Source organism: Acipenser ruthenus, chromosome 30 (genome assembly GCF_902713425.1).
Source record: "Acipenser ruthenus chromosome 30, fAciRut3.2 maternal haplotype, whole genome shotgun sequence".
NCBI classification, from domain to species: Eukaryota; Metazoa; Chordata; class Actinopteri; order Acipenseriformes; family Acipenseridae; genus Acipenser; species Acipenser ruthenus.
Window position 1 is genome coordinate 10,170,416 of NC_081218.1, and position 24,242 is coordinate 10,194,657.

The window sequence follows — 24,242 nt, forward strand, 5'->3', positions numbered from 1 at the left end:
GCCACGTTTTCCAGTTTATACAGAGATGTGCTTTTTTCATTTCTCTGTGAAAAGTAAGCAATCCTCTTAAGTCTTTTTTTTTTAAATAATATATAACATTCATGGCATGGACGATGAAAGATTGCCCAGTTAAAAAGTGGAGATCAGAGTCTTAGGTCATCTTCAGACATCGGTTATGCTGGCTGTGTGTTAGGTCAAGGGTTGTGGAACGAACACATCACAAACAGACCTGTTCAACAGCTCAATCACAAGCATCTCAGGGCAATCGATAGCCTGGAAAAGCCACTAATGGTAGAAGAGATTACCATCCCACACCCCTAGTGTGCCCTTAGTGACCCATTTTATAATGGCCTGATAACACAAATTAACTTCATTGTCTTGCCCAGAGACAGTCCTGCTGACCTCGATTGGCCGATTAAGAATTGCTGCAGCAGGTAACCCAAAATGTGAGCCCTATCACTGAGGTGTCAGGCAGCAAAGTCACTTAGAGGAGTTGCTGAGCGGGTCGCTGGAACTGTGCACATGGATGCATGCCAGACAGTCAGTTACATGTGACACCAAACCCTCCCTTTGAATGAATTATTAACACAGCCACACTGTCTCCCCTTTTGAAAAGCTGAACAAAGCTACAATGAGCGCCATTAATAATTGATCAACCATATAGCAATTTATGTAAAGGACTATTTGCAATACAAATAAATAAAAGAGACCTAATTAGAGACCCAATTAACTGAAATGGAACAAAGTGAGCTCTCACACAGGCTGCACATTAAACTAAAGAGAACGACAGAAGTATGGCCGCCTTCTTCTTCTTCTTCTTCTTCTTCTTCTTCTTCTTCTTCTTCTTCTTCTTCTTCTTCTTCTTCTTCTTAATTTCTTAGCAGACGCCATTATCCAGGGCGACTTACAGTTGTATACAAAAAATACATATCAAGAATTACAGTACAATTAAGAGCATGATACAAAACACAATGACTTCAGTCCTAATAAGAGCAAATATAAAACACAGTATGATTTGATATCGGGGCAGTTCAAGAGCAGATAACAGTGCTGATAGTTACATCAGGGTTAGATACGAGTGCAGGTGAAATACAAAATACTACAGATTGGGTTCAGTGCAGGATTAAATACAGTAAAATAGGGAGCAGATAAGTGCAAGTTAAAGTACATTAAAGGCAGAGTGCTATATTGTCCAGAAGGGAAGAGTTGAGTTTTACAGGTGTTGTCTGAAGAGGTGTGTCTTGAAGAGGCGCCGGAAGGTGGTCAGAGACTGGGCAGTCTTGACATCCGTAGGAAGGTCGTTCAACCACTGCGGGACGAGGGTGGAGAAGGAAGGGCTCTGGAGGCAGGGGAGCCCAAAACACAAAGGTGACAGATTGGTTAAAACAACAATAACGCTTTTATCAAACGGACACGTTGTTTGTAGAGAATGACAGCAGCTCCTCAAATTCTTCCACGACTCCACGGGTATGAAAGACGACTATCCTACTATCTGTCAGCTACTGCCTCAAGCGCGACGCCTGCCGGAAGCTTTTGGTACTGCACGCGACTGGTCTTCTGCATGTCAACCCAGATGTTCGTACAGTTACACGATTCAATCCCGGTTCAAAGACCGTTATCACTTATAAAAATGTGCACATTACAAAGCTGTTGCATCCACTTGGTTATGATATATGATATTAGTAAATTGTACAGTAGGTTTATATCACCCCGAATTGATTCCTATGTGCAGGACAGCGTGAAGCTCGGATGGAGCCCTACGATTCCTGTTGCACATCAGTTGTATTTACAGTGTGGTAGTAGCAGGATAAATGGCGAGAGGTGTGCCATTCAGATAACTGTAAAAAGGGACGTTGTCAGTGCCTACGCTTAACTGGAAAAGACTACAATTCCCAGAATGCTCGCATGTTACGGTTTCCCCTCCGCCTGGACAGGCCCCGCCCTACCGTACTGCGGACTGTGTTTGTTGATGTCTGCGCTGACATGTAGCTTGCTCCATGTCAGTTTATGTGCGGGGGTACGTACTTAGCAAACTTGGCAGCGGGCGTTCCCCGCAGGATTAATACTCGGAGCTTATTTGCCCAACCGATATTTTCTGGAGAGCAAACTATTCCAAAGCATCCTCTGCCTCCCTGCACCCCGGCGAGGGCTCACACACTTTATTTCTGTCGCTGAGGCCACCTCTTTATCTCTGTGTTGGACCGAGCGACTGACGGTGTCTTGCTTTGGACCAGGAGCGGCCGTGAAGCGTCTGAGGCACCCAAGAACTGCCCCGGCTGTGCGGATAGGACGAGCCGGGCTGCACCCTCCACCAGCAGCAGCAGTCGTTCCTTGATAAAAACAAAAGTTAAACTTTTACAACAAGACTGCGCTTCGGCAAGGCTCCATAACAGGGCAGTACTGCTATTTTTGTAAGAATACTACATTCTTACACTCACTAAATACAGTAACTCCAGCGCTGACCCGACCCGGCCCGGCTCAGCCCAGCAGAATCCTGTCTCCGCTTGGGGGAGTTTAGTGGTTTCAGCGCACGGCCGCGGATTAGCATGGGGCCTCGGTAGCACACTGGGATTGGAGACGAGCACTTTCCGGAGTAAGAAAAAATGTTTCCCCTAGATTTCGCAGTGGGATCTGTTCCAACATGCCAGTTTGAAGAAAAACAGGACTAAGCTGTCTGGAAGACTCACACCAAGGGGCATTGACAACGGCGGCCTGGGACCTTCCTGCAGACAGTCCAGCGGAACAAAGCACACAGTTAACCGGCTTGTGCAAGAGTTAGCAGTTTGCAAGTACGTTTGGCTGCGGTGTTTGCTAAGTCGCTTAAGGTTTGGGAACCGCCGAATAAGTTGCAGCTTTCTTCCAGAAAGAAGAGGCACACGCCCCCCCCGACCAGCCGTTTCTCTGCATGGGTGCCGTTTACCCTGCAGCAGCGTACTGCTTTTATTGAAAACACAAACATATTTACACCTCTGACCACTCCAGGGTAAAATGATGGACGGGACTGGGGGAAGCGGGCAAAAGATCACCCCCCTCGCCCGGGAACTTAGTCGGATCTTCAGCAACTACAACAAGCACTCGAACCTGCTGAAAAAGAACCTGAAAGAGACCAACAAGTTCTTCAGAGAGATCAAACAGAACTACAGCAACTCCTGCGCGGCGGCGGGGCCCGGTGCGTCGGTTATCGAGGCGGGTAAGTTGCGCCCCCGAACCACCAAACCAAAAACACAAGCACTAGTCACCCCCCTGGGCTCAACACGGACTTAAAGTGCTTGCTGGTAGTCAACTGAACTGATACTTGGTTATTTTGTGTCTTTATTTGTATTTTTGTTATTTATTTGACAGGCTTAGTTAATAACTTCATGGAGCAGATATACAATTGTATGGTATTTATATATATATATAGTATTAGTGTATATATGCTGATACTAGAAAGTAGCGTTTATTAACTCAGTGAAATGATTATGTAAGTCCTTCAGATCTGTGGATTGAAATACTGAACCCTAGTGTTGCCAAGCCTTCTCCAGGCAGTGATTTTGCTTCCTGATTTCTGTGCTACATAGCTAGTAGGCGTCCAGACCAAAGTTTGGGGGTGTAGAGCAAGTTAAAGAATGCATGAAGTCACTTAACTGAAAGCAATATTTGGAAATACAGTAACTTAAGGGAGTGGGGTGGGTGTAACCTTAAAATTAAAAAAGGCTGCAGGGCTGTATTTGCAGAGATGAAAATAAGCCTCCTATTGCATAACAGTCCAGTGCTGGTTTTGCCAGCGTTTGTTACCTGTACACTGTGGCTAATCAAGCTTGTATTAAAATCTGGAGTGGGTGGTGAAACAGCTATGCAATAGGAGTCCCATCCCTGGTTAATGGTGAACACACAGGACTTTCACACTGGAGCTCACACCTGTGAACCAGGCTCAGGTGTCAGTAAATAAGCGCCTAGTGAAAGTCTGAAATGGCATCATCTGCTATGCAACAGGAGTTTATTTTTCCCTGTACTACCTCAAAATAAACCCGATCAACACTCCTTGAGCCCACGGTTTTGAAAGCGTGCTGCGCCCCCTTGGTTAGGTAGGGTGAGTAGGGTGCTTGTCTCCTGATTAGGGAAAAAGGTCCTGCAGTCATCACAAACTTCTTGTCCATCATTTGTGAGCCCGGCTGGGCTCTGTATGGAAAGTGAAAGTAGCCACGTGTTGTTGAAATCGTGTGTTTTGCGTGACATCAGCTATACAGCCAGAGTTACTGATTTAACCCTCTGCTTAACCACACTTTAACCACAACCTCGAATAATATCTCTTATAAAGGTTACCTCTGTATTTTGTGCAGTTTTATCGTGATTATACGAGGCTTTTCCCCTAGTTTCCCATGAATATGCTTCACTATACCTCTGTATTCTTTACTATGCTTTTCACTGTGCTTTATTACACTGTGCTTTCACTACAGGAACATGTTATAAGGGGCTTTTCCTCCGCGCTGCATGGTGCTGCTGTACTGTAAGTGTGCTAATTAAACAGGCCATGTTGTTTTGTTTACTCCCTCTCCGTCACAGCTGATGTGATGCGACTGTAAAATCACTAAACCACCCCATCTGCGTTTAATGAAATTGTGCATGACATTTGAGATGAGACGCTGTTTCACATGCAGTCGTGGTGACTTTTCGTGGTTGAAGCCACTCACCTATTGCACTGTACATGGTGTTTATACAGGGTTTGAACTCCAGGGTTTCAGAACTCTGTTAAGTATCTTGTTTTAACAGGGATGGAAATAAGGCTCCTATTGCATAACAGTTTCACCCATTCCAGGTTTTACTACAAGATTGATACGCCACATTGTATAGGTAACAAGCTCAGGTGCATCTGATTAAACTCATAGTAAAACCAGGAATGGATCAAACTGCTATGCAATGGCAGGCTTATTTCCATCCCTGTTTTAATGATCAGGAGTTTGAGCATTCATGCCCCTGCTCAATACATTTCTCTTCTGTAGCAACTCTTAGTACACCTACAAGCTCAGGTAAGACTTCAGCCCCTTTCACACACAAATGCTGCTACTGAACCATCTCAGATGTTTCAAATATTCTTTAAAATACCCTTTCACACAGCATGAAATTGCGCAGTCTATGCTGGTATAATAGTCATAACCCTTTCACACAGCCAAAGTAGTCATGTGAGTATAACTTTCAAACCTGTCAGTCAACAGATCGTTTTCATGGTAACGGCGATTCTCCCATAAATTAGAGCATCACACACCGTCCCTTCATTTGTGACTTTACCTCCTCGTCAGCCTGTAAAGTTAACAATTCCTTAACTTATTCCAGACTCCAATTACTACCTCATTCTTGAAATGAAAGCATGTAACACCAACGACAAAAATACCAAACACGTCCGGTATACAGTCACGTGGGATGTGACTTTAAACCCCGCTATAGTACTTCAGTGCTGGCATAGCCTTTCACACAGGAGTTGAGACGGTTCAGTGCCATCTCTGAACCAACCCGCGAGGCGCTTCAGAGATGACATATAATATGACAGCTTTGTGACGCTGTAGGCAATTCGCACAGTCCAAAATGCCGCATCAGTGCCGGTTCTGAGCCGTCGTGACTCGTCTGTGTGAAAGGGGTATTAGGCGTGCTGTGATAAGAGTGAGCAGTTCAGAGTGGACTTATCAGGGGCCTGACTGTTCAAACTCCCTGCGCCTACCTGATCGCTCCAATAACACACCTGAGCAATGGGGAGCTCTGAGCCCCAGGAATGGTTGCAGCAGGGCTAGTGCGAGCTGCTAACCCTGCTCAGCGTTTATATGCTTTCAGGGAGATATTTTACGACATACCTTGGTATAATAAATACATAAACATGTTTAAGCAGCAAAAGCAAATTGGGGATAGAAGCTTTTTTTACACAGTGATGCATGCGTGGAATAGTTTGTTGTGTGTGGGTGTAGCTGCTAAGACTCCCTACATGATGTGTTGCCTCTTCTAGTTAACACGTGTGCTGATTGCATATACACTGAAGATCAGAGTACAAAAACAGTATTGCTAGACTCCCGATAATGAGATTGTATTTTTTTTTTTTTATCATCAAAGCGGCTCTCTTGCAACAAGGTCAATTGCCTCTTGTCAATTAATGTACATCTGATCTGTAGAAACGGTTACTAATCAAGAACATGCACTACAATGCAAAAGAAGATACTGTAACCACAAGAAAAGGATTGGCAAGAGCTGAAACGCTGTGCTGCTGGTTAATAAGTGTGCAGCGTTGGGCAGTTGTTGCTAAACTGATTCTTTTAAACTGTACTTTGCATTGGATCTAGTAGGCTTTATATAACTGGTTTAGTCATGCTTTGATTGTAAAGTCCAAACTAGAGGAAATATTTGTATTTACTTCCACATGAGACGGAACAGAAACGGGTGAAGGCAGTAGCTGAAACGTTGTCTGCTGAAGGAACACAAAGCCACTTTTTCAGGAACAGTGGCTTGAAACCTGGTTCTGGGAGACGTGGTCTGAGGCAACTTTGTATCAAACCCCAAGTCTCCCCTGGTGTGTCACGCAGCGGCCTGAAACCTAGTCTCTTGAAACCAAGTTCCAAGCCACAGAGTGACTTCGTGTTCCCCAGCTTAGAACCCTGTAGTTAACCCTGTCCAAAACACCAGCGTGCAACCCTTCTAAATGGCTTGTGTAATGTGTTTGAGAGACGTCTTTCAAGTCGTGCAGGGGGAAAAAAACACTCTTTTAAAACAAATCTGACCACTTAAAGATCCCTGTAGCTTTAAAACTCAGCAATGCCTGTGCTCAGTTAATTACAGTAAGATCCCAGTCTGAAGCATGGAAGCCTCTATGTCAGGGTTTTTTTTCTGTAGCTGATAGATCTGTAATGATCTCTAACAGGGGTGTTGTTCTGCTGTAACTCTTGGGACTGAAGGTGTGCCACTGCCAACATGATTCCAGATGCAAGTTAAAACAAAGGCAAGAGGATTAATCAGGCCACATGTGTACCAAGTTTATTATTGCGTAATATACAGAATGTACTCCAATAAAAATGTCAACCTCAAAGAAAATGAATATATGTCTGTTTTAGTTGAAACACAGAGGCTGGTTTTCACAGACCACAAATTAGCACTAATCCTGGGCTGGAATCCACAAAGATTTCTTAAGTTTTTCTTAACATAGATATTTTTCTTACGTAAGATTTTTTCTTAAGTTCTGTTCATGAAGGGTGGTAATAGACTTCTTAGCTACGAAATACTTCAGAAATTCTTAAGCCGTTACCAAGGAATTTCATAACCTGTTACCAAGGAAGCTAAACTAGCGAATAACACTCAATATATTTTTTAAATAGCCCACTAAGTAAGCCCAAGGCCAAGGCCCCATTGTTGACAAAAAGGGCTGTATTTTGATGCATAAAAAAACGTTTTAAAACATATTTTGAGATGTTTTTATGTTAAGCTTTGCTAAATAATTGATTGTATTTGGAGAACTTTTTTATTATTATTATTGCAGATATTTAGCAGACGTAAATAAATAAGAGTATTGCTCTGCAAAACTCTTGAACATTTTTACATAGTTCTGTAGCTTCAATTCGTTTTGAGGCATACGCATGTAGTTATATCTTCTTGTGAGGATGGCATCTGTCACGGCCCACACTGCCCAGCAGCAGCTGGACTGTGACACCTCAAGTGTGTCTCCAACTACCTGTAACATAACCGAGAATTAATAGAATGATATTCATTCCACATTCTTCTGTAAAACACATTATTTTCACGTTTATACTGGAGCAATATATAAAACTTATGTTCTTAAACTTAAAACATGGCTCGCCAATACACATAAAAACAGAGCGCAGTGAGTATGTGACGCATTGCGGAGAGTGCATTTGACCTTTTTGTAGGATGTGCAAGGTCATTGTGAAGTAGTTTCTCTAAATAAATGAAGCCATCCCGAGTAAAACGATATCTTTGTTGTAATTCGTGATATTCTAGGGGATTCTCTCGATCTATTAAACGTCTTTCAGTCCTTAAATTTTCATTTATTATGTCTTGAACCACAAACACAGCCATGATACGCAGCTACTAATGATAGAACGAGCTACGAATTTTCTTAAGTCACCTTGAGTTCTTGTAAGTTTTTTCTTATATTTAAGAAAATATTATGTCCTAAGAATCATCGTGAATTGCACTTAAGAAAAATTATGAACTTACAAAATTCTTAAGAAGTTTCCATGGTAACTAAGTTAAGAATTTTCTTAAGTTGCTTTGTGGATTCCAGCCCTGGACTGCCAAATATGACCTTGTGTAAGGTAGTGCACGGTTAGAGCTGTTCAGGGTCTGTGCAACGAGCTGCTGATGAAATGCTAATCATTTGGCAGCTGTAAACTATACTGAACACATTTAAACACATTATACCATCTAGAAATAATGTAGCATGTAGGAAAAAAATAATCTTTAGATTATTATGTATTTATTTAACCAGGAGATTTCTAAGCTATTCCCCAATACGATCCAGAGAAGGAAAGATGATCAGATTCCATCTTCATACTGTGAGGAAAACGGTGCCACGCCTTCGGGAGTTGATATGCAAAAGATAATCCTCCCGTACGCGTTTGAACCCTTGGAACAGCCACATTAACAGAATCCTAAGAGCATAAGCCATAGCCAATGCTAGTTCTTTCTACAAGAGCACTCAAATGAGAAGGTACCAAGCCTTTAAAAACATTAAACACAAAACAATACCAATGGACTTGTAAATCATCCCCATACAGTCATTTATAGTGCATTTAAATATTTATATTTGCATATTAGGAATTCTGCTACCAATTTGTGAATCCAGGGATGGAAATAAGATTCCTATTGCATAGCAGTTTCACTCATTCCAGACTTTGAGCTTGATTAGCCACAGGGTATAGGCAACCAGCTCATGTAAACTCCTAGTAAAACCAGGAATGGATAGAACAGCTGTGCAATGAGGGTCTTGTTTTCACGCCTGGAATCTGACGAGAGCAGTGTAGTAAGTTGCTTGTGTCAGCCTGTGTTTGTAATTGACGGCTGTGCAGTGCAGTGGTGCAGGCAGAGCAATGGGTCCTGTAAGAGTAAAGGGAGATGTTGGGATATGTTGTGTACAGTATGGGGAGCTCTGTAGCAGGACCCGTTCCTGATGAGTCCACTGTAGCAGCACTGACTTTGACAGTTGCTCTTGTCTGGACTGGCTTTTGATGGTCGGTCTGGGAATGTAACTGGGCAGCGAGCTGCAAACACCTTTGCTTGCAAAGAGCTGGTGAATTTGGTTTTTATTTGTGATGCAGGAATTATTAATCTGTATTACAATTAGTGTTTTTTTGTAGCCGTTCTCAGAATAGCTAGCGTTGGTCGGGCTGAATGCAGTGAACTACACAACACACGAAGTGATTAGCTACTAGGAATCAGAGGCAGCCTTTCATCAACAGCATTGGAATAAAAATCAAGCATGCATGTATCCGAAATTACAGTATAAAAACCAAGCAAAGAACCTACAGGTGCTTAACACAAGAAAAGCGAAAGAAGTGATACAGTATCGCAAGAGGAGGTCGTAAAATGGCTTTTTAAAACCACAGTCATTGCTCCTGTTAACACTTCGCATTGATTGAGTGAATGCTCTTTACAGCCTGGCTAACAACAACAAGCTGACTCATCTGTCTATAAATACTTTGATGTGTAGTACTGAGGGAAGTGAAGACTTGAGGAACTGGACCCTGGGGGTTGTGTAAGCTTCCTTCCAAAGTAATCAGTTGCTGTGCCCAGGTCTTCCTTTATTAATGCAGTGGTTCAGGAGGAACCGGAGGCAGGCTTACCAGATAAGTACCCGCTGCTTTTCCCTATGAAGTCGCTCACACGTTTTTCAATGTTTTCTGGTACAAAGAACAGAGCTCTGCATTTAAAATGGGGCTTTGTAAAAGTGTTGAGTCGTGTTGTGAGGCTTTCAGAAGCAGTGAAAGAGAAAACCAGGACAGAAGGGAGGAACTGGTTGAGTGAAGTGATTCAGCAGTGCGAACAGATTTCTTAGAATTTGGTGTTAAAATGATTCTGCAGAACTTACCAGGTGTTGGAAGTGCTTGGGGGCAGTTCAGTTGACACCTGGTAACTTCGTTCCGTTGTGTCCAGCACACAGTGGACCATTAATGGACGGGGCTCCGGTGTGTAACTGATCTCCCAATAAAACCGGAAAGGCTGAAACAGATATGAATTGGGGTCATATTTCTATCTCTGTTTTGATCTAAAAGCAAACCAGCCTTGAATTATTCTAGTTTATCTTTTTATTAATTATGTTTTAGTTTACTGCATAGTCCAAACACATGGTAAAGGACTTGGATGATTCCACTGGGTCATTTAGACCTTTGCTTTCTGTTTTGCTCAGTGCACAATGCAAGCTACTGTGCGGATGAGTCCTGTCCAGGTGTGTAAACATTTCTTGTGGTGGTTTTAGCAGATGGTGATGGCATTGTTACTATTGTTATAGTTCTGCTGCGAGTCTGAATCCTTGCATTCAGGCAATGTTGTGGAACAGGTTCAATTCCTTTTAAGCATTTAACAAGCCACACCCCTGACAGTATACTCTTTCGAATGTGTGTAGAACATACCCTGGCAGTTCTTTAGAATGTGTGAACATAGCCCCAGTACTTTAGAATGTGTGGAGAACATCCCCCCAGTTCTTTAGAATGTGTGGAGAACATAGCCCCAGATTGTCAGCAGCTCCCTTGTTAAATGTTGTTCCAAAGCTATTGGAGAGTGAACCCGACCCGTTGCATTGTGTGAGCCTGTCCCTGAGCGTGACTCAGCTGCTGTGTTTTAAACAGCCCTCCTGATCTCCAAGCCTCTGCAGAGTTCCCTGTCTTAAGCCACGTGCACATTAATAACATGGGATTGTTTCAGTGGCATTGCCCTGCTGAGACTGCATAGCAGTTTCACCTATTCCAGGTTTTACTTTGAGCTTGATTAGCCACGGTGTATAGATAACAAGCTCAGGTGTGTCTCTTTAGCAAAACCAGGAATGGATCAAATTGCTACAGCATGCAAATGGGAGTCTTATTTCCATCCCCGTGTTTTACTTCAACTTCTCATTTCTAACAAGTTTTCTGAACTTGAAAACCGCTCTCATTGTCCCTAGGGCAGGTACATGATTCCTGCAGTGCTCTGTGTGCCGGACAGAGGGTCCCTTCCAGAGGAAATGTTGCTCTGAAATCACCTGTGGTGTAGTTTCACTAAAGCAGGATGGTGCTGCAAGCATGTGTTGAGTGGAGTTCTAACTGAAAACACAAAACAGACATTAAGCCTGGGGGGACTTTAATATGCGCGGACCAACATGGGGAGGACTGCTTATAGTGTTACTCCAGAGACTGATATATGTACTGCACTGTGATCTTGTGTGTCTTAATATCATGTCCTGGCACAGCCTGGTCCACCAAGCCTCTGTTCTGCGGTTTTGCACATTTTTACTTAAACAACCAGAATGGTTTAAGGGAGACGATGCAATCTGTGCTCCCCCCCCCACCCCTTTCAGTTTAATGTTACTTCTGAGTAAATGTTTGTGTGTGGTTGTGGAATGCAATTACTTTAGACATTTCCACCTGTGTGCCAGTATAGATGTTCTTATTTCAAGGGCATTGAATGGAATTCAGTCAAAGTGTTTAAGCCAAGGCTTTCCAGTTCTGAATGGATTCCAGTTTTTACCTCACTGACCTTCCTACCCATCTCTAAAACTACGTACACGCAAGACCCCCCTGAATACGAAGGACCATTCTTCACTGGAAGGAATACGGAGGGTGTCAGTCTTATTTTAAAAACACCACAGTCTCAAAGAGCAAAACAGCACTCAATTTAAAGCTAATGAATGCGTAGCGCAGAAACCCCTCAGGAATGGCAGCACTTCGTGCTGAACGACAGCACGAAGAATTCTGTTTCTTTCTTTCTTTTTTTAATGCCATCTGGGCATGTGATGCAGAGGGCAATATTCTCTAAAGCGTTTACCAACAGTCTGAACACTACCCCTGCTTTTTTTAAAGTAAGATTTACAAAACAAGGAGAGGCTGTTCGGCCCATCTGTGCTCTTCCAGTTTCTAGTAGCTCATTGATCTGAGCTTTGTCAAGTCTGGTCTTGAAGGATCTCCTATGGTTTGTTTTTGTTTTTTTTTTTTTCTCAAACATTAACAAGGATTTTTTTCCTCTTTCGGTAAATGAGTAAATTACAAACAGCTTGGACAATCGGGCTCTATTGAGGCGTGTTCCTTGATCTTCCATGAATGCCTTGGCTTTAAATCCCTCATTTATTTTCTCTTGAGCAATCAGAAATGCCGGAGCGTGACGGATTCTGCTGCCATGTGACTCTCAGAGGCAGCCTGTCTCAGTCTGTCTAAGGGGTTCCGCGTGGTCCCATTAAACAGGGAGGGCATTTCATCTGATCATAAAAAAATAAAAGAATAATAATAAACACAACCGGCTGATTTATTATAGGGAAGAATGGGGGAGAGGTCTGAAAGATTTATTATACATATATATACTTCTGACATAATTGAACCCTTTAAAGGAGTGATGATCAAGGTTTTAAAAACATGTTTTCTTCTGTACTTACGCAATCTCTTTTCGTTGTGAATGAAAATACCTTTTGGAACTATAACATTCCAGCTTTTGTTTTCAGTGCGGCCAGGTAGGGCGGTCTGTGATAAGCATGTTGGAGAAATCTGAAACCTGACTTCAGACTGATAACTCCATTGTTCATGGACGGCATTCATACTGATTTGATTGCATTCGGTGGAAAGCTACGCAAAACCAAACCAAACAAGCAAGACCTCTGTTACCTGGTATTATCATCCAGATTCATTACAGCCGGTTAAAGATCATTGTTTGACTGAATGCATGTAAAGAGATTATTAACTTAACTTGACACTAAGTCCAGGATAACTAATTCAATTGCGTCTTGCACTGAAAAATAAAAATGCGCTTTTAATATTACTGTATTAGGTTAGTTTACTGGTCTGCTGTTTTGAGTGGAGTTCTCTTTCCTATACTATAAGTGACCTGCAGTGTTGAGTGGAGTTACTCTACCTTTCAAATATATACTTATGTAGAAACCGGTAAGCAGTGTTGAAAGGCAGTTTAGTAACTTGCACTGTAGTTGCTGTGGATTGAAGTTGGAATTAGAGGATAGAAATCCTCTCATCCGCCCCCCCTTTGCCTGGGACATACTTGTAAAACAACTTCTTTTTTTTTCATACAGTAATACGCAATTCTTTTGTTTTTTTTTGGTTCCTCTCCAGGTCACTTGGGCTGCTTCTCCTTCCTCAGCCACGAGGAGGAGTACCTGCAGGCCACGGTGGGCTGCGTCCCCTACGTCATCATCCTGGGACAGAACTGCGACGCCAAGTATCAGGTGCTGAACAGCCTGCTGGGGGAGCGGCTGCTGCCCGTGACGCGGCTGGGCCAGGGCTGCGGTGCGGAGGCGGGCTGCAAGCGGCGGAGGCTGAGATTCACTTACGGGCGACAGACCCGCCTCAGCCTGGCGCTGCCCGGCCAGTACGAACTGGTGCACCAGCTGGCGGCTCACCGGGGACGCTGGGAAACCATCCCGGAGGAGGACCTGGAGATCGGAGAGGCGTGCGAGGATCCGGCGCACAGGGTGGCTGAACTGGAGGTCACGCTGCATCACCAGCTGCTACAGGTAGGGGGCGCCTGGTCACACACTTAAAAGCGTTTTGTTGCCTCATCAGTAGCAGCAGCAGGTCCTTTATGCCGGGGAATGCAGGGAATTAAGAGAACAATTCAACCCAGGGGTTCTGTGAGCTCACATTTTGTTTCTTAACCTTAAAATATGAGTTGTGTGTAAAATATTCAAGTCTGATGCCTTTCCCAAGACAGAATTAGATGAACTATGTAACCCATATTAAGAACAGCCTTCCCATGGCTGGATCATTGTACCTCTGTCATTCTTTCTCTCTTTGCCATCATAAAAAACTGAAACAAATAGAAATGGATTGGAGTTGATTATAGAAGGGGGTTAATTATAGTAGAGTTTGGTGTGATTTCTCAGGAAAGAAGAAAATATGGAGGGCTTTACCTAGCAGGGTGCTGAGTGTCGCTGCGTCTCGCTGCCCCCTTTATTTCTTTGCACAACAGATCAGCTTGTGATTTTATGAAGAGCAGCAAACTCCTCGCACCTCTCTGCACATTTCACAGGCACACACGACAAGCAGGCCCGTGTTCGGGATAGAGTTATTTTTGGAAGACCGGGAGGAAGCAGAGACTTGCTAATTAGTTTTTGAAAAGGAACATTTTCATATAAAAAATAAAAAAATGCTGCACACTGCTTTGTTTTGGGGGGGAAACAAAAACAGACAACGTAACATTAACACATCCTGAATCAAATTGATGGCAAATAGCTTCTATCCAGTATTCTTGTTTCTGATCTTATTGATTTGTTATTATCCAGATTGGGACTGCCTGCATGCTGTCCTGGGGTTACGGTATCTCTTGCTGCCTTTATCCCGAATAAATAAATACATAACCTCAACATTCCTCAGCTATAAACAGGCTGGTAAAAAGATAGTAAGCCACTTTGTAACGCTGTTGTGAAAAGAACATTCACTCTAAAGAGCTTTGATGAAATGAAGCACAAGGATTCTAACACCAACGACAATGTGGATCACAAAACGCACTACTAAAGTATAATGTACAAAACTCTGAAACATCTTTCTGTAGTTCTGCCAGCTTCCCCCGTCCCAGAGCGCAATGGGCAGACCCGCCCCTCTGCCAGCTTCTGAACAATTGGCAGTCTCCCCATTAAAATAGCGCCCATGGGCCTCCGTTCCCATCTCCTAGAGACAGCGCTGACTGTCTCCATTGTTCACACGCATCCCCAGTGAGTCATTCTCTGCTGCTGTCAGCCCATCGTCACACGAAAATAACAGCAGGCTAATTCGATTAGCCCTGAACATCCCTGCGCTGCGCACCGAGAGATGGGACAGGGGGAGAAGGGGAATAACAATGCTGATCTGCTCCCAGGATTTCAAAGCATTGAATGAGGGTCTAGAATAAGCTTGGGTGAAAAGTGATATTAACGTTTCATCTAGAAGTAAAGAAGAAATGTCTGTCTCTAGTGTTTTTGAAGTTGTGGATAAGGCCCTCAGTTGGTAATTGGCTTTGCATACTGTTGGCATGGCTTCATGCGGGAAGCTGCTGTTCACTTAGTGTTGGAACAGTGAGCGATTATCATGATGATATCGTATTTTGGGTCTCTACTGAGATATTTCTCGGTTTAAAATAAGAAGTATTCCATTTATTGTGAACTGCGTGGGGGAGAATGCATTGACATTCGTAGGAATAATACTTTGCAGTGATCACAACACAGACATCCTGTATACAGAGCCCTCTATTCATCTCTTTACCAGTTCATACTGGAAGCGTGCCTCAATCTGAAAACACAATTCCAGTATATATTTCTGACTGGGGCCAGTAAGTTACAAAACAAATAAACACTCAATCAGAACAAACAAAATAATGCTGCGAAAAAAGTCAATATATAGCTTGAGATTGCACATTGTAGATCATACCCCACAATGACTGCATTGTAAATTCTATACATCAGCATACAGCATGGTGCTGTCTGTCAATGTCCCTACAAAGCAGTGCTGTGAAAGGGCCCTCTGTTGTAATGTAATGCAGCTGTAGGCCTGGAAATTCACACACACTTTTTGTAAACTTTGCTGTCAACTTTATCATGGGATCATTTTCCCTTTCAATTTGAAACTTTTTTAAAAAATGTTATGATGCTGTTTTCAAAATGTTGTAACTACAGACTACCAAGGATTATGCTTTCTTTCAAAGAAATATAGATTTGAATCTGATTTTCTCTTTCGATTTGTCTTGCTGGTAACCCCACTTGTAAAGGAGAACACAGCAGTAATGTTGCAGGACATGTAATACGACAGTCATTGAATGAATCCCCACTGGTTTTGTGGCATGGCCAGTTTTATTTTAAAACAGTAGGGGGCAGTGATCTGTACCACTTTTAGCTCTGTTTGAGGCTTGCTTGTATTGAGGGGGCTGGGGAGTAACCCTGGATTCATATTCTGTTTCCGTCTCTCTCTGCTCCGTGCTTAGGAGGCTAAGATCTTGGTGGTGCCTTGCCCTGAAGTGCAACTAGTAGAGGAAGCACTGGAGGACTGTTTCAGGAACATTGTGCCTATCCTCGTCTACGCCATAAGCGAGGAGACGCTCACGCAGCCGCAGCTGGATGACATCCAGCGGGTCAAAGACAATATCGCGTTCCCCGTGTGTTTCGTGAAGGTGCCAAGCATCTCCCAGCCCGACCTAGACTCTTCCCTGGAGCCGACGGGCAAGACGGGCAGAGCTGCGGAGAGGGAGAAAAGCGCCCTGTACCAGCAGCTGGCCTCTGACGGCTTCCTGGGCAATGGGCCTGGCAACTGCTCATGCGGGGCCCCTCCCCAGCAGCAAGCCCCGGCCGCCAAGCCCCAGAGCTCCCTGTGCGAGGCCTTTGAGAAGCTGCCCCGGCTGCTGGCTCCCTTCGCCAAGCAGGTGCTGCAGAACCAGCAGGTCGAGGCAGCGACCAAACTGAACATGGTGCACTGCCGCTGCCTGGACATCTTCATCAACCAGGCCTTCGACATGCAGCGCGACCTGCAGATCACCCCCCGCCGGCTGGACTACACCCGCGAGAAGGAGAGCGAGCTGTACCAGTCCCTCATGGGCATCGCCAACCGCAAGCAGGAGGAGATGAAGGACATGATCGTGGAGACGCTGGCCAGCATGAAAGAAGAGCTGCTGGAGGACGCAGCCAACCTGGAGTTCACAGGTGAGGTTGTGGGTTTTTGGCGCGACGCCCTTTAATAACTGGAGGAACAGTGCAATCCCTTCCCCCTGATTTTTTTTATGTTGGCGTTTTTGTAGAACAGGTCACAAAACATCTTGGCTTTGTCCCTGTATCATGAATCCTTGAGTCCTGGTGCCAGTACTTTTTGATTGTCTACACTGTACCTGTCCTAGGTTTATGTTAATGTCAAAGATTCCAGTACCTTTTTATTCTGCTATATGTGGCGTTGATGAACTGACGCAAAGTGTAACGCGGAAGTATGGGTTTTTATACAAAGTAGGGAAGCAGACAGTATCTCTAATTTCTCTAAATTAAACCGTAAAGCTGTAAATAAATATATATCTCAATCTTGTCTTTTATGGTTTTATAACTATTTCACATGTGCAGTCTCTGACATGAGAGCCTTCCCTTGTACAGCATGCTGATCTGACACATGCCCAAGTGCCCATGAGAAGACCAATCTAGGAGACTGGGTCAACTTCACATCACTATCTGCAACACAGAGAGAATCCCTGTCTGTGTTACACCATATTGTGATTGTCTCTTCCCCCCTTTCAGATATCATTGTGCCCCCGAATGGCGAGCCCATCAGCTCCAAGGACATTAAATCGTGTATCCGACAGATCCAGGAGCTAATTGTGCTGCGTCTGAACCAGGCGGTTGCGAACAAGCTCATCAGCTCGGTGGATTACCTGCGGGAGAGCTTCGTGGGCACGCTCGAGAGGTGCCTGCACAGCCTGGAGAAGCAGCACCAGGACACCTCGGCTCACAACGTCACCAGCAACCACCTCAAACAGGTAGGATTCACACTAATCCAGCTACAATTTCATTCATTTTAAAACTCACACTGATCGTACCTGTCGCAGCATGAATACGTTAAACTCCTGGCTCCTGATCATTTAAATAATAAACTCAATTAAAGGTAGGTCTGAAACTCAGGATGAAGGGCTAGTGTGAGTTCAAGTGATTCACCCACAGTTTGAAGTTACCCATTTAATAACTGCAGGACAAGTAGCACCCCTTTCCTCTGATTTGGCCACAGCTTCTCCACCGTATCCCATATCTTGAGTCCTTGAGCCCTGAGGTACCGATCCTCCACCTCCAGTTCTGTTATTGCCTCTTGCGGAGCTTGACGGGTGTCTGGTCCCCTTGTCCTTCCAGATCCTGAATGCTGCTTATCACGTGGAAGTCACGTTCCACTCTGGGTCCAATGTGACACGGCTGGTGTGGGAGCAGATCAAACAGGTACGGTACCTGCTGAAGATGCGACTCGGCACTCTCTAGGAAATAATCGCATGCTTTAATGACTAACTGCGCTTCACAACTCAGAATCCTGTTCGTTCCATTCCTTTATCTTTGACTGTTGGAATTGGAACCCTGGTATGCTGAATACTGTAAGGGCATTGACGTGACAAGTGTTTGTTTCCTTCCTCGTAGATCATCCAGAGGTTGACGTGGGTGAACCCCCCTGCCATCACTCTGGAGTGGAAGCGCAAGGTGGCCCAGGACGCCATCGAGAGCCTGAGCGCGGCCAAGCTGGCCAAGAGCATCTGTAGCCAGTTCCGCACGCGGCTCAACAGCTCCCACGAGGCCTTCGCTGGCTCCCTGCGGCAGGTACACACGCCACCGTGGGTCTGCCAAAGGGATCCAACCAGTAACAAAGGGATCCAAATAACAGGGATGGAAATAAGACTCCCATTGCATAGCAGTTTGATCCATTCTTGGTTTTACCATGAGTTTAATAAGACACACCTGAGCTTGTTACTTACGCACTGTGGCTAATCAAGCTTGTAGTAAATCCTGGGATGGGTGAAACTGCTGTGCAACAGCAGTCTTTATTTCCATCCCTGAATAACAGGGTTTGTTAGTTCACTTCAGAATTGTTGTTCTTGTTGTAGTATGACGTGTGAACCATATTTGATTGAGCCTGAAAGTAGACCTGGGATCAGTTGTAACTGTGCAATTTGTAATTAATTACAATAACCAAGTAATTGAACATACCTGCATAATTGTAATTATATTATAGTTCAATTACGCATTTATTTGTCATTTGATCATTATTCTTGTACTTTCAATCACTTTTAGTGACCCCTTTTTAATTGAAAAAAATGTGCTGCATAGTAACTCTCTGTACCTACGATTATTGCTTGGCTATTTAGAATACATAGAGTAAACATGTTATTTTGGGAAGTTATGTTACTTTTTAGCAAACAATTGTGCTGTAATTGTAATTATGATTAGGGCTTCTGGTTTTCGGTTTTAACTGATAAATGTAAAACACCCCCGATACAAACAACATAGTCAATAAACACTGGAAATGGTTACTCAGTTAGTTGATTTGACCCCTTTCCCCGTGACAAAATAAATAAAAATACAGTAACCTACAAAAAAAAACTTCCCCAGTGCAGTTGGTCAAGTCCCTCCTTCCTGACTTGTATCTATCATTGATTCGTTCTGAATACTTTAAACCCGCCCCAACTACTGAGTGGCAGCACATTCCTACATTTCTGTTTGAGAATTGTAATACGCTTGCGATATTTAAAATAAGATTACAATTACTTGAGAGGAGAGTTGTTCTTTTTGCCTGCCAGATTTAAAGCTGTATTGCAGTTCGATAGTATTTTACACGCTCGTGGAATTTAAAACAGAATTGCAAATTGTGGCGAAATGTAGAAAAATGCCTAAATACACAGAAACCCCAGAAGAATGTGCCTGTGATCATAAGGATTTCACTGTGGAAGACAGCAAAGGAAAGAAGGTACAGCTGAAGAGTGCCAGTACTGTCCAGTTAATATTGTGACAGAACCAAAAAAGTGCCTATGAACTTTGGAAAGTAACCGAAAACAATAATTTTATACAGTATAGAAAAAGCCAAAGCCCCGAAAAAAAAATATTTACATAAAACTCAAACATAGCTAAAAATAAGCACCGAAAAATGAAATTCATAAAAACAGACAAACAATCCCTATTATAGTTGATCCCATGACTGCATTAAAGTCTGTTGGGTCTTTATTGTCTTACTTCCTGACAACAGGATTCAGTGTTTTGGATTTTGCAATTCTGAATGTTTCTGTGAACATGAGGCCCTCAAAGCTAGTAGATTATTGGTCGCTCTACAGTTTCAGAGAAGAGGAGGTGGAGAGGAAATTGAGTAGCATGAAAGATCCTGCACTAGTGTCTCTGTGGAAATGGTTCATTCTTTCTGTCTGCTTGTCTTCCCACTCGCTCCTGCAGCTGGAGGAGGGGCACACGGGCCGACTGGAGAAGACGGAGGACCTGTGGCTGAGGGTTCGAAAGGACCACGCACCCCGACTGGCTCGCCTGTCTCTGGAGAGCCGCTCTCTCAGAGACGTCCTGCTGCACGGTACGAGGGGAGAGAGGCTGGGGGTCGTTGCACACTTGCACATTGTGCAAAGGGGGTTCGTTTATTGCAAAGGCTGAAGATGGCTGTAGTACGTTGGCCACTGAAAAAGCACAGCGTGTGTGTGTTTGTTAGTAGAACTTAATAAATGAGTCTGGCAGACCATTGTTTCGACCAAATGTGTTTTTTCATAGGTGGTGTTTGCATGTCACAGGTTATTTTGTTTTATTCAGATTTTCCGTAAGAAATTAAAGGTAATGATTTAATCTGGATCTGTGAAAGCCGCTAATGATAAAATCTGTATAAAAATAATACCAAAAAGAAAAATGTAAAAAGTTTTTAGTACTGGGAGCAGCAGTTCCCACGGTGCGGTGTGGGGTAATTGTAGCACTCCTGGATGAATGGGAGTTTGATTGGTTCTCGTTTGTCCCGCAGGGAAGCCCAAGTTGGGTCGCGAGCTGGGTCGGGGTCAGTACGGCGTGGTGTACCTGTGTGACAGCTGGGGCGGACACTTCCCCTGCGCCCTCAAATCAGTGGTGCCGCCTGATGACAAGCACTGGAACGACCTGGCTCTTGAGTTCCACTACACCAGGTGTGTCCAGACTTAAAATACTGCTAATCTGGGTGCATCCAGTAGAGAAGGATCTAGACACCACTAGAGCCACTCTCGACCAGCTGATTGTTTTATTGTAGTGTAGCAGGGAGGAAATAAGACTCCTATTGCATAGCAGTTTCACCTGTTCCAGGTTTTACTACAAGCTTCATTAGCCACTGTGTACAGGTAACAAGCTCAGGTGTGTCTTGTTAAACTCATAGTACAATCAAGAATGGATCAAACTGCTATGCAATGGGAGTCTTCTTTCCATCCCTGTTGTAGTAATAATAACCTGGGAAGAAAACACTGCAGGAGTACTGCACAGTTAAAGAGCTGCATGATTTCCTATGCTGTTTAGGTCAAACAGACCCAACTGATATTGATGGGACAATCCACAAAAGAAGCCTTTCATGTCCTTGAAGATAACCTACACTAGCACCAAGCTGGATGACCTTATAAATACCAGTTTAGAAGTGTTGTCTGCATTTTTTTAAGCTCAGTAATATAATAGTTTACCTGCTGAAGCACTGAAGACATGGAGAAAGATATTCGAGTCATCGAGACAGGTCGATATGTTAGTCATTGAATTCAGTGTTTTAAAATAAGCCCCTAACTGAGCGTGCTGCCCCCGCAGGTCCCTGCCGAAACACGAGCGGCTGGTGGACCTGCACGGCTCGGTGATCGACCACACCTACGGGGGCGGCTCCAGCATCGCGGTGCTCCTGATCATGCAGCGGCTGCACCGCGACCTGTACACCGGCCTCAAGGTAGGCAAGCACAACCCCCAGGCCTTCTCCTGCAGCAAGGCGCAGTGCAAGGTAATGTGAACATTTCACCCTGAGCACTTTGGGTGGGCAAGAGGATTCTGAGGACAGGATTCTCTTCACTGATTGGAGGGAGCATGCTCGGAGGGTATTGGTGGAGCCTGAAACCTACCCTATTCCTGCTCTCCTCCTCTTCTAGCACAGTTTTGTGGTACTTCTTTCCTTTCTCTCCTGCCTACCACAGTCTCCCACTATCTGTGCCACCAGGCTTAACTAAAAAAATACTATTTGCACGTGGTGGTAATTGCTTAAACAGTATAATGCAGAATAAACACCTTGCACCCTCTCTATTTGTCCATTTCTCGGCTCCCCTTCCCTGGTCCCCCTCACTCACACTGTCTCTCCCTTCCCAGGCTGGTCTGACTCTGAAGGAGCGACTACAGATTGCCCTGGATGTAGTGGAGGGGATCCGATTCCTGCATGGTGAGGGGCTGCTGCACAGAGACATCAAGCTGAAGAACGTGCTGGTAAGAGAATCCAGCCTCTTTAACATTATTATTATTATTATTTGTTTATTTAGCAGACGCCTTTATCCAAGGCGACTTACAGAGACTAGGGTGTGTGAACTATGCATCAGCTGCAGATTCACTTACATCTTTGCTGCCTCGCTTAGGCTCCTGCCCAGAGAGTCTGTCGTGAACCAGTACAGAGACATTCCTTTCCAGTGCTGTGGAGTATTTCAGTTCAGTCTTGCATAGTGGGTGATCTCTTAAATGATATTGAATATAGTTGACGCTTATATTGAAAGGGGTGCTCTTTAGGATTATGTGTCCATAAATAAGAAATAAAATGCATGTCCCACCCTCCCGTACAGCTGTCAATACAAAATGTGTAGATTCCCAAATCCCCATGATCTACATGTTCTGTATATGTATGTTTTTTTTTGTGTGGTGGTGATCAAGTCTGCGTCTTTCTCTCTGCCCCTCCAGCTTGACAAGCAGAACCGGGCGAAAATCACCGATCTGGGTTTCTGCAAACCTGAAGCCATGATGTCTGGGAGCATCGTTGGAACTCCTATACACATGGCCCCAGAGCTCTTCACGGGTGAGTCTGCGGCAAGCTCCTATATTTCGGGGACGCAGCAGGTTACTGTCAGGAGCCTCCTGTTTAGGACAGGGCTGAGCGCTGGATTGCCAGGGCAGCGCGCAGGATTAAAGTGTGCGTGCAGAGCCGGGGAGTGAAGCCAGCCCCACTGTAGAGCGAGGACTCCTTGCGGATTACTGTGTCGTCTGCGTGACAGCGGTGTTTCTCCTTTCAGGTAAATACGATAACTCGGTAGACGTTTATGCCTTTGGCATCCTCTTCTGGTACCTGTGCACGGGCTCTGTGAAGCTGCCCGAGGCGTTTGAGAAGTGCTCCAGCAAAGACCAGCTGTGGAACAATGTGAAGAAAGGTAATCCTAAAGGGCATTTTATAATGTGGAAGTCCGGGGGCTAGGGGGGCAGCGTGCATGCTGTACAGTACTGGTACATAAAGGAAATTCAGAGTGTGAACTGGGGGGTCTGTGTACTGCCGCTGTGAAGCGAGGTAGAGGAATAAAATGCCTTCTCGAGATCCAGTTGTTCCAGACTATACTTTCAGATAATATGCTAGCAGTGTAACAGTTTCCTGTTGCATAGCAGATTTTTAGGCTTAGACATATTTTGAACTTGAATAATATTGTTGTCTGGGCACTAAGGATGTCATAGTTCAGAGTTGAAATGTTTGCAGGTAATTGTTAACCAATTCAATCATGAAAGGTTTGCAATAGAATGGACTGGAAGTGTCTAGTTTCCTTACCGCTGTGCTAGAAGCACATTTTAAAGGATAATACAGTGAAAAATGAACAGTAATATATATTGTGTGTGTTTCCTAGGCGCACGGCCGGAGCGCCGGCCCTTGTTTGATGAGGAATGCTGGCAGCTCATGGAGTCCTGCTGGAACGGAGACCCCTTTCAGAGACCCTTGTTGGGTATAGTGCAGCCCAGGCTGCAAAGCATCATGGACAGGCTGTGTAACACACACTCTGAGAGGAGAAGCACCCACCTGGAAGACTCTGCATGATGGGAACACGGGCTGGAGGGAGGAGCCTGGAGCTTCAGAGACCAATCGGAAGAGCCTCGGGCTGGACTTCCTGATCTTGCACTGCTGCTTTCTGTATCTGAGTTGGTTTTCAAGTAATCGAGAAAAGCTACATTTTATATGAGAACTTTCAAATAATAAACGAACAAAAAATAAAAAGACAAGCAAACATTATCGATGTCCTATATTAGCGTGCATGAGGAGGATGGTGGTGCTTGCTTCTCGACGTAGATTATTATTATAGAGAGAAAAGAGGTTGTTTTTAAAAGAAATGAGAGGTCAAGTATTAAAACAGAAGAGACACTTCATTTCTTTTAGCTGGATTATTGTCTGTATTCTAAAAAAAAAAAAAAAAAAAAAAAAAAAAAAAAAGCATGTGTCATTTTCTTGTGTTTTTTCTTTTTTTTTTTAAATAAAAGACTCTAATATAAAATGACTTGGAGTGTCCTGATTTATGCATTACAACTGCAAAGGAAAGGGGGAGGCGGATCTGGTCCAGAATCATAAAACATCAACAAAAAGGTGTGTTCTGTATTTTGGTGTGCACAACATGCATTT

The 24,242-nt window shown here is 44.1% G+C and overlaps 1 protein-coding gene across 2 annotated transcripts; it reads left to right on the top strand.

Moving 5' to 3' along the window:
* The first annotated feature begins 1,890 nt into the window (after positions 1–1,890).
* On the top strand, positions 1,891–24,117 carry LOC117397239 (dual serine/threonine and tyrosine protein kinase). 2 transcript variants are annotated; one of them, XM_059005013.1, is made up of 13 exons: positions 1,891–3,190; positions 13,275–13,675; positions 16,114–16,825; positions 17,402–17,640; positions 18,005–18,088; positions 18,281–18,457; positions 20,078–20,207; positions 20,640–20,796; positions 21,434–21,617; positions 21,977–22,090; positions 22,553–22,667; positions 22,882–23,016; positions 23,479–24,117. In XM_059005013.1, exons 1-13 carry the CDS (start codon positions 2,989–2,991, stop codon positions 23,664–23,666), a joined length of 2,838 nt encoding a protein of 945 aa, XP_058860996.1. In that variant the 5' UTR covers positions 1,891–2,988; the 3' UTR covers positions 23,667–24,117. The 2 variants fall into 2 exon arrangements, with proteins under 2 accessions (XP_058860996.1, XP_033851842.3); XM_033995951.3 differs by having other exon boundaries at positions 21,434–21,566.
* Positions 24,118–24,242: the final 125 nt, after the last annotated feature.